Source organism: Beta vulgaris, chromosome 4 (genome assembly GCF_026745355.1).
Source record: "Beta vulgaris subsp. vulgaris cultivar EL10 chromosome 4, EL10.2, whole genome shotgun sequence".
Lineage (NCBI taxonomy): Eukaryota > Viridiplantae > Streptophyta > Magnoliopsida > Caryophyllales > Amaranthaceae > Beta > Beta vulgaris.
The window spans coordinates 19,619,286-19,628,806 of record NC_079205.1 but is presented as its reverse complement, the minus strand read 5'-3'; the positions used below and the strand labels follow the sequence as shown (position 1 = coordinate 19,628,806).

Genomic DNA, 9,521 nt, shown 5'->3' with positions numbered 1-9,521 from the left:
AAATTGTATGGTATACAAACATATACAAGCCAAGCTCCTGAAGCAAGTGACAAACTTTTTAGAGCTTGAACTGCGATTTGAGGAAGTAGAGGAGAAACTGAAAGCACTTGTGATCGAGAAACAGAAAATGGAGGAAGAAATGCATGGAATGAGGGGAAAAAAATGATGCAAGGGCATGTTGAAGTGGTTAAGCATTGAAAGAGAGAAAGTTATGCATTACTAGCCTTAGGGACTTTCTTGGTTTCTTTTCATTGTTGCTCTCTTTATTATGAATTAGGTTTGGAGTAAATTTAGGTTTTATGGTGGCTAGGGTTTAGCAAGGTGGTTGTCATTGCGGTAGCATTTTGTTGTTATGGTTGTAAGAACACTATTAGTTGTAAGTTGATGGGGCTTCAAAATCCCAAGCTAATTGGTATGATGAAGAACCTTGTGCCTTACTTTATGTGTCAAATGTCATACATTACATTACTGAATTTGAGATCAAGAATAGACAAGTTTCAACAAGGCCATAAAATGACACTTAACTTCATTGTTTGCAATATGTAGAACTTTACATCTAGCGGTTCATAAAAAAAAACCCCAAAATAAATTGTTCATAAGCAATACATAGATTATGTCAAAATAGTTCATGACAAATAAGTAAGAGATATAATTAGTTGTTAGCCACATTATTGTTGGTTGTTGATGCTTGACTGTTCAAACCATCCACAAAAGCTACAGTTTGCAAGTTAGTGTTAGCTCTTCTTTTCATAAGAGAAGCTTAAATAACTAATTTGAGGAGCTTATATTGTGATAGGTGGCTCCATCAGGTGTGACAAAGACACCAACACCATAAGAGACCTGAGTATAGCAAAAAAAACGAGTATAAAGAAACATATTCATAGTTCAAATTCAGAACTAATAAAGGGTCAAAAACTTAAATTTGCGTTTCTTCTTCCTCTAACTCTTCCTCTACCACCTCTAGATTCCCTCCCACCTCTAATTGCTCAGCCATTTCATCCTAATCTCAAAGGTTGTGCAGTTGTAGACATGTGACTTGGCTAGGATGCATTTGCTTCACTTGGTAGGTTCACTTGTTGTAACTGAAGCATGTGTAGGTCTCTACCTTTATTAATTTTTGGATTGGCCTTTACTAGTCTCTTTATCAGGGCATCATCTCTTATTGTGGTTCTTTGACCTACTCGGGGTCAATGCATCCCCACTCCAACTTTTGTGAGCCTGCCTGGCTTCTTGGCATTTTCTTCAAGGTCCTTCCTCCTGTTTCTTCGTAGCCTGCCTGAGTGTATCTTGATTAGTGGTGGAAGGAAAGGGTTGTCCAACTCGGGGTCAGTGTCTCTCTTTCACACAAGGAGGTATTGAGTTGTGGTATAACTTGAGATACACATCTCTTCTATACACTTATGCCACATAATATTTAACATTGTGGTGGTAAAAGAAGATGCATGTCACTACATGACAATAGGGTATCCCATCTTCTACAAGTGAAGCTTCTTGCTTCCAAATCCACTAGCAAAATGTCCATCATGGGACTAACTTAGAACACAATGGCAGATGATGGTATAGGAAAGCATTAGGCAGCATACTCCTTGTTCTTCTCAAATTTGGCTTGCACCCTAAGAATATTTGAGTTGTACTCTTCTATATCTCAGTCCTTTTCACAACAAGCCTTTGCATCAACGTTGTTATTATGTCTTCCAGCATGTGTATCAAATGTTAATTCACACGGGATTTCACATGCCCCATGCTACTCGGTTTAGAGCGTAAGCTAGTGATGCCTTGTATGTCATGGATGCCCTACTAGAGATGAAATGACTTGTTTGGTTCTGTAATGGATAATCTAACCATTAAAACTCTCTGCAAGGTTGTTGACAACAACACCAACCTTTGTGTATGTGTCCATGAATGCTCCGCAAAATACTTTGGGGTTGTAACTCTTGAACCCATCAACTACTTCTGTATCGAGGGCTGCTAGTTCATTAAGAGCTTCATTATTCTCAACCATATGCTTTTGCAGCTCTCCAAAGTAGATTATTCTTCCATCACTTTCGAACCCCTTATGCCAGTGTGCAAAGATGTGTCTAGCATAATGTATGTGCTTAGCATTGGATAAAACTATTGCAACAACAGACATTATGGATTGTACGTACAAAAGAGAAATATGTTAAGCACCAAAAGTACACAAAGCTAGGAAGTGGAGTATTTAAGTTAAGTAATACACAACTGGCCTGATACTCATCAAAAATAATTGTCAAATGATTGCCTACTCGTAGATTCAAGCATGATTGTGATTGTTTGAAAATCCAATCTCAAGAATCATTATTTCCTCCTTCTAATACATCCTAAGCCACTGGATACATTTGATTGTTTCCATCTCTTCCAATAGCTACCATCAGTTGTCCACCTAGGAAAGTCTTCAACAAACATGCATATGTGCACAACACTTTCCTGCAGCTTTTGATCGAGCCCTTCCTAATTCCATCAAAGCAAATAAATAATATTTGGAAAATAGGAACTTAACCCCTTTTGATAGAGTTGTTCATGAGATGTATCACTGTCACAGGGCTACATTTTTCAGGGCTGTAGTGTAGCTTCCTAGCTTGTTGTAATGTTCCTTCATGGACCCATGTATCATTTTATGTACATATAACTTCGAACTGTCTCCACTATTTCTTTTGCAGCCAGTGTGGCCTCGCTTTGAAAATGCCAAGGAACTGAGCAGCCATCCAAGATGATTTTAGTTGCCTGTTTCTCTCCATATTTCTTGTACATATATGACTATGGTCTATATATTTTTAAGAACAAAACATGCTCTTGTTGAATCCTATGACCATACAACCTAAACTAGCAGCTACTCATACACTTCACTGTCAATCTTTATTGCATGTTTTTGTTACTTGCAACAAAAGGGAGGTTATTCCCTTGAACCACAACAAACTTGGATACAACCCTCCTAAAAGCTTCCTTATCAGGAAACCTTAATCCAACCTTCCACTCAAAACATTTTGAAATTTGCATTCTCACCGATTGTTACTTTCCTTTGTCTCCTCCTTCTCCCACTCTCCTCTTCCTCATCACTCTCCCCTGATGTTAGTTCTTCACCATCACTAGTTTCATATTCACTCACAACAAAATCAGCGTTTTGGACCTTACCATCTACTAAATTCCTTAGTGATGTGGAAGTACCTAATCTACCCAATGTTGCCTCCTTTTGCAGATCTTGTGCAAGTTCGTATAACTCGCTTGTACAACCCTTAACTCTCTCCCTCACTATAACTAATTCATCATCACTATTTTCTCCAACCTCAGCACCAAACTGATGTATTATATGCTCATCTGGATTCTACTACTCACCATTTTTTACCCCCTCTTTTTCTAGATCCAGGTCACCCAAGTGAATGTCTGAATTATCACATTCAGGCTCATACACCACATTAGACTCATTTGAATTATCTCCATTTATATCTCTAAATAACTGGTCAAAGCGAATTGGACTTTCTGCTCTATCATCATAGTTGAAGTAATTAGAGGGATTTGGTATGGAGCTGCTTCCAGGTTGTTCATGAAATGAATGTGAAGATGGTGTTTTTGTAGATGGGATTTAATTTGATTTGCCTTGTTTTGTTGCATTAGAGGTTAATCAAGGATCAGGGTTTGTGGTTGATGAAGGTGGGGAACATGTATTTTGAAGGAGGGGGGAACAGGTGCTTTTGAAGGGAAGGGAGCAGATGCAGTTGAAGGGGGAGGAGCAGGAGGGGAAGAGCATTAGGGACAGCTGTTTTTGAAGGGGGGGAGAAGTAGCAGGTGTCCTTGCACTTCCAGCTTCAGTGGCAGTGGTGAGAGACAAGGAGAATTTGAAGAAGGAAAGGTGAGAAAAGTGAATTGTAGAGGGAGAATTAGGAAGTTGCTTTTTCGTAAAACGGAAGAGGCAAATTAAGCCTGCTGATCATTTAGAATTCCCATACGAACCATTTAGAAAACGTTAGTTGGGACCAAAAATGGTAGAATGTCCATAGTTGAGACTATTTCTATCAATTTTTCCTTCTAAAATAAGGGTGATTCTTTGAATTTTGACTATGAGAATCATTTATTATTTATATGTAAATAAAAATTTAGTCATGTGGTGTTTTTTTTTTATTCGTCTTGATATATACTTTTTAGAATATCAACTTTTTATAATTATTATAAATACAATATTACTGATATTAGGGTTCTAAGTTTTACGTTGGCATGCGTGAAAAGTACAAGTATACTTATTATTTAGAAACAATAAACATGTTCTAGTAATGATTAGTCAAACAAAATGAAATAAGTAAATTAACGTAATAAGAGATGTCTATTATCAGGTCAATTTGGTTCCAAGTTAAGTTAGAGTCGATAGTTAGTCACATTTGGATGTCCAATTTATCAAGTTAGATGAAGCTCGGGACGAGTCAAGTTTTGACAACTCTAAATTTGCCTAGTTTTTTTTGTCAATTGCTTCGTATTTTAAGAAGAAATTCACTTAGAAAGGGTCGAATTAGGCAAACTGGGTTTACAAAACCGGAGGCACAATTCCGATGCAGATTATATATAAAAAAATATGAAGAAAAAAAAAGTAAAGAATGTTGATCTGTTAACCTTGAGACTATCAGCTCTTCTGATACAGATAATCGTTGGGATTGGGAAGTACCTTGCTTGCTGATAGTCGTAATAGTTCCCATTCATGTATAAATTCCTTGATTACTCTATATCTGTACCGTGACTACAAACGTCTATGCTATGTTGCTCTTACACACGATGAAGAGGGTCAAACAAATAATACAATTGATGAAGATGAAAAACACAAACGAATAAATATTATACACCCTCTTAAGAAACGTGACAACTATTTGCGGATAACCCATAGTAGTATCAGTGAGTGTTGGAAGACAAACACCAAAAGGTACTTGTTGGAAGGAAATCACACAGATTCTACATTGAGTAAAGCTTCAGTTGTTAGAGAAGGTGACCTTAGCTTGTATCTGATGTCTGTAGCACTCTTTTCTGAATATAGAGCCCATATTCCTGGCAAGACCTAGATTTCAGTTTTTTGAGCCTTCTGTTACATCAATTGAAGTCCCGGATGCTCGTTGGGTTGTCTCGACTCTTGGCCTCCTCTGAACATGGTACATATAGTACATTTTAGGTGGGTATAACCACCGCTGATTTAGGTACTAACTGCAAGACAAACACAGCGAAAACTAAGACCAGCAAAACCAACTGTATGATAAGGCACTTGGTAAATTTAACTACCCCTCTCTGCATCTTCAGAAGTTCTTCATCTCCCACGACACTGGTATTGGTATCCAATGTGTCCGGATTCTGAATCATCCCTTGTGTCCTAATAGCCTCATTTTCTACATCCACCCCCATTCTTGTGGAATTTGCTTGATCGCTATATACAGATCTTTGCTCCATTGAAAATTTGATTTGATCTTTTACCATCAAGTCCTTAGTACATATTGTCATCACAACAGACTGAATGTCAGCTTCAAGCTTTTGCTTAAAGAGGTCCTGCAGCTCGGCTTCCATATCTATGCATCTTTTGTATTGCTGCTCCATGGCCCTCCTTACATGATCTTGTGTTGACTCCATACTTCTAATAGTTGTTTCAAGTTCCACAATCCTCTCTTCCTTCTCTCCGAGGCTACCTTCAGCTTCATTCAGCTGTCTTTGATACTTGATCAAGTAGGCTTGAGTAAACTCGTTCCAGCCATCAGAACCATGATCTGTTTTATATCCAGGATCACCACTAGTCTTTTCTGAGTCATCACACAAAGAATAGATGCCCCTGCCTATCTCCTCAAACTTCTGAACTTCTGCAAGACTCACACAGTTTCAATTCAGAGATGTTTATAATTTACTACAGTACTTCCACAGATGTTCACAAGGCTGTCTGAAACGTTTTGCCAAACAAACAAATGAAAAAAGTCTCATTGGATTATTAAATACTTGGCCAGCACATTGCAGATTCTACGCAAGTGTCACAAAATGACATTTATGGATTACTACCTCCGCTTCCTAAAGATCCTCCCTCTTTGACATTTTGTGCTATTCACAAATATCACTTTGACCGTTGTTTGTGATTTATACGTTTGAAAAAATATAGTCATGTGGGATCTTGTTAGATTCGTCTTAATATGTAATTTTATAAATATCTACTTTTATAATTTTTAGAAATACATAAATTGAAGATATTAGTGTCCAAAGTTTTGCATGTGTGAAAAGTGAAAGTGGGAGGATCTTTAGGAATAGGAAAGAGTAGTAGACTAGTAGTTAACAATTTTGGATGGGTAGATTGACACTAGGTTTACACAACAATATTCACAGCGTTAAGTAACCATTGAATTAATAAATTAGTTTAAAGTCCTTATTTCCTCCTCCATGTTGTAAGCGAAATTGTAGCTAGAGAGGTTTGTCTGTTTGTCCATTACATTTAAACCAATATATTTCTTCTTTTTCTTTATATTAGTGAGTGCGGTAGTTTATTTGCACAATGACAGTAGTAATCAAATCACAGGCTTCTTTATCCTTCCATATCTTCCCAATTTTCAAAAGCATTTTGTTTATTCAAGTAGAAAGAAGAATGAATTGTTCATGACTCTTTCCCGCTGTTTTGTTAGGCCAACCATATTGTTGTCCAATACTCAATGAATATGGCCCCTCCTCCCCCTCCCCCCTCCCCCCTCCCTTCAAACCCTTCTACCCGCCTCTAAAGTCTCCCCCTTCCTACTTAACTTTCTATCCAAACAAGTTGTTAAAACATCTCAAACAAATACAAACAAATAGAAAATAAAAGTAAAGTCCAAGCAGCCCATGACCTTAGTAGAGCCTCTAGGCTCACCGTTCATAATCATTATTCCTCACGCAAAATTCCTCATTGGATCCTTTACATGAGCTTTTTCGATTCATGCGGATATCACGTTGCATATTTTAGCATACTAGTTGGTATTACTCATCTATCTAATCCTACATGTTCCCTTCCCGCTCGATGTTCCTCCATTGCAGAATCTCAATCCAAACAAAAGTAAAAATCTTTTTTAAGTTGAAACATGTTATAAAGGGATATATCTGCCAAGAAAAGAACCAACAAACATAGTAGTAAAAAATTTAAGCTGATAGCATACCTTTTTGAAGAGCAAGTTGCGCAGATTGGAGACTCAAGATAGAGTCAACGAGAGGATCGCGGTCAGCGGGAAGCTGATGGTCCTTACTTTTTACCTGATTAGCACTGGAAGACAATTGATCTGAAGAGTCTGGAGAAAGACTTCTGTTCCTAGTAGGAGAAACGGGACTTTGTTCAGCAGGCTGCTGTTCACATGGTGGTGACGGAGGCAGTGGATGGCAAGCATCTTCTTCGTCATCTTCTTCATCAAAACTTAAGGGGTTTGGAGTCGGTACTTGATCAGATAAAACGCGAAAAAGGACAGAATTAGAGCTTCTGGAATCAGATTCCATGCTAGAAAGGGGAGAGCTTTCCTTGTCCAATTCGAAGAAAACGCTCCCATTCCCACCTCTGGGTTTCTTGCTTGGATCAGGTTGAGGCTGAGATTTACCCGATTGGATCCGCTGATTCATGTTCTTTGCACCAGTATTTTTGACCCTGTGCTTTGCATGCTTGGGAACACTGGCTGCAGTTGATGACTTGCTGTTACTCCTTTGGCTGTGGCTGTGGCTGTGATTATCCTCACTGTTATCAGAATTAAATGTGGCATTGGGATTGCTGTCAAGATCAGCTAAACCATTGCTGTAATTAGTAGTCACAGGAAAAGGAAGCACAAAAGCAGTAGGGGTAGTAGTGGTGGCAACGGTAGCAGTCATAGGTAAGGTTGGAGAAGCATTATTCTCATTCAATATGTTGGAAGACCCTCTCTTCAACATTCTACCAGTGGACTCAGAATCAGAATCCTTTTCCTTTTGCCTGTCCATATCTTTTTCCGTTTCAATTTCCAATTCAGTTTCGGTTTCCGGTGTGACACGATCTTTTCTTCTAATTCTTCGCCACTTCTTCAACCCAAACCCCTTGGTTGGCGTCGAGGAGTAAGGGGACCTAGTAGCAGGGGGTATAACGCCATCTAAAGGAGGAGCTGCCTCTGTATTCGTATTTGTATCCGTAACCGGATCAAGCGGCTCGGAATGTTCCATTTTTACTCCAACAGAATGATTATTACTAGAATCAGCATCCCTATCCGCATTTACAGTGATATCCACCTCCACAACTTCACCTCCTTTCTCACTTCCCTCCACCATTCTTCAAAACAAAAACAGTTCTTAAGTTCAGTATATCATCTCCAAATTCTAGCATCGAAATTAAACTCATTATTACAAAGCTAAGACTGAATAATTCACTTCCAAATGCCTAATTCCAATTTCCAATACCTAATTGAGTAACTCTAATTGACTAATTGAACAATCCAATAATCCATATCAATACTGAATATATCATTATTCGTTTTAATTTAGAGTTGCACTAAAAAAAGGCGTAAAAGAAAAGAAAGAATTCACAACAATATATGAATAAATCATCAGTATAAATTCAACAATATGATCCTTTTGGATACACAACAATATATGAATAAATTGCAGAAAACGCACCTGCTACCACCGTTGATTCGGTGAAGTGTCGGCGACAAAGGAAAGAGCGACGAGTGAAGAGAATTGAGATCTAGGTTTTGAAGGTTTGGGAGATGAGAACGTGAGGTCTGAGAATTGAGGAGAGAGAAAATAATTGAGAGATGAGTGGACAACAGGGGAGAAAACCAGTTAAGAAATGTTCGCAGAAATTGGGAAGTAGTCGCTTCATCATTTCATCAACTCACCTACAAAAACAAAGTTCAGATTTTATGTTAAAATAATAATTCCATGTTGCCGGTTTGGCCCCCGTTTTTAAAAAAAAAAAAAAAAAAAAAAAATCAAGTGGTGTCGCATCGTTGGTAAATGGTAATGACTTGTCTTTGTGTTTGTTTTTATTTTCACGATTTGGACTACCCTAATGCATCCTTGTGAATGATTATAGTGAATTGGAAATTAGAAATATCAAATCAATAAGTAAATTATTGGTTGTGTGACCTTGATGAGCCATCCATTCCGTGCAGTAGCATTAGCTCCAAAATGCATAACGAATTTGGACATCCTCAAATTGATTTATCTTCACCTGCATCTAAAATAAAAGGGCTAACAGTCCAAGGAATTTTTCAAATGTTTTTAATAAATTGGATAACAGTCAAATTGTCACCCCTCTAATACCTTCTCTTGGACCCCCAAGCCTCAACAACAAGAATATGAACCGACGAATCTATACTAGCACCACATAATAACACTTTCCCTTCTGAGTCACAAATAACAAAATCAAAGAAAAGCTTGACCATCTGAAAGTTTTGAACCATCAAAATCAACCTTAAAATAATTGGTGGGAGGAGGAGACCAGCTGACTCGATCCTTAATCTTAGACTTACCGGAAGACAGACAAATCTTCTGGGTAAAACACGGGGAGAGAATGGCCT

At 38.0% G+C, this 9,521-nt stretch overlaps 1 protein-coding gene across 2 annotated transcripts; it reads right to left on the bottom strand.

Annotated features, from left to right (window-relative positions):
- Positions 1 to 4,681: 4,681 nt before the first annotated feature.
- On the bottom strand, positions 4,682 to 8,901 carry LOC104907513 (WPP domain-interacting protein 2). Of its 2 annotated transcripts, none has more exons than XM_048642891.2 (3): positions 8,614 to 8,901; positions 7,146 to 8,316; positions 4,682 to 5,837 (listed from the first exon to the last, which is right to left on the bottom strand). In XM_048642891.2, the coding sequence occupies exons 2-3, from the start codon at positions 8,266 to 8,268 to the stop codon at positions 5,161 to 5,163; spliced, it is 1,800 nt and encodes a 599-aa protein (XP_048498848.1). In that variant the 5' UTR covers positions 8,269 to 8,316; positions 8,614 to 8,901; the 3' UTR covers positions 4,682 to 5,160. The 2 variants fall into 2 exon arrangements, with proteins under 2 accessions (XP_048498848.1, XP_010694756.2); XM_010696454.4 differs by having other exon boundaries at positions 7,146 to 8,269; positions 8,614 to 8,899.
- Between the last annotated feature and the right edge of the window lie 620 nt (positions 8,902 to 9,521).

Bases quoted from the DNA above. Each gene is read 5' to 3' on its own strand.
- LOC104907513 (XM_048642891.2), bottom strand. From the start codon at position 8,268: ATGGTGGAGGGAAGTGAGAAAGGAGGTGAAGTTGTGGAGGTGGATATC. The intron at 5,838-7,145 runs GTATGCTATCAG...TGAGTCTTGCAG, and splicing joins GCAACTTGCTCTTCAAAAAG to AAGTTCAGAAGTTTGAGGAG.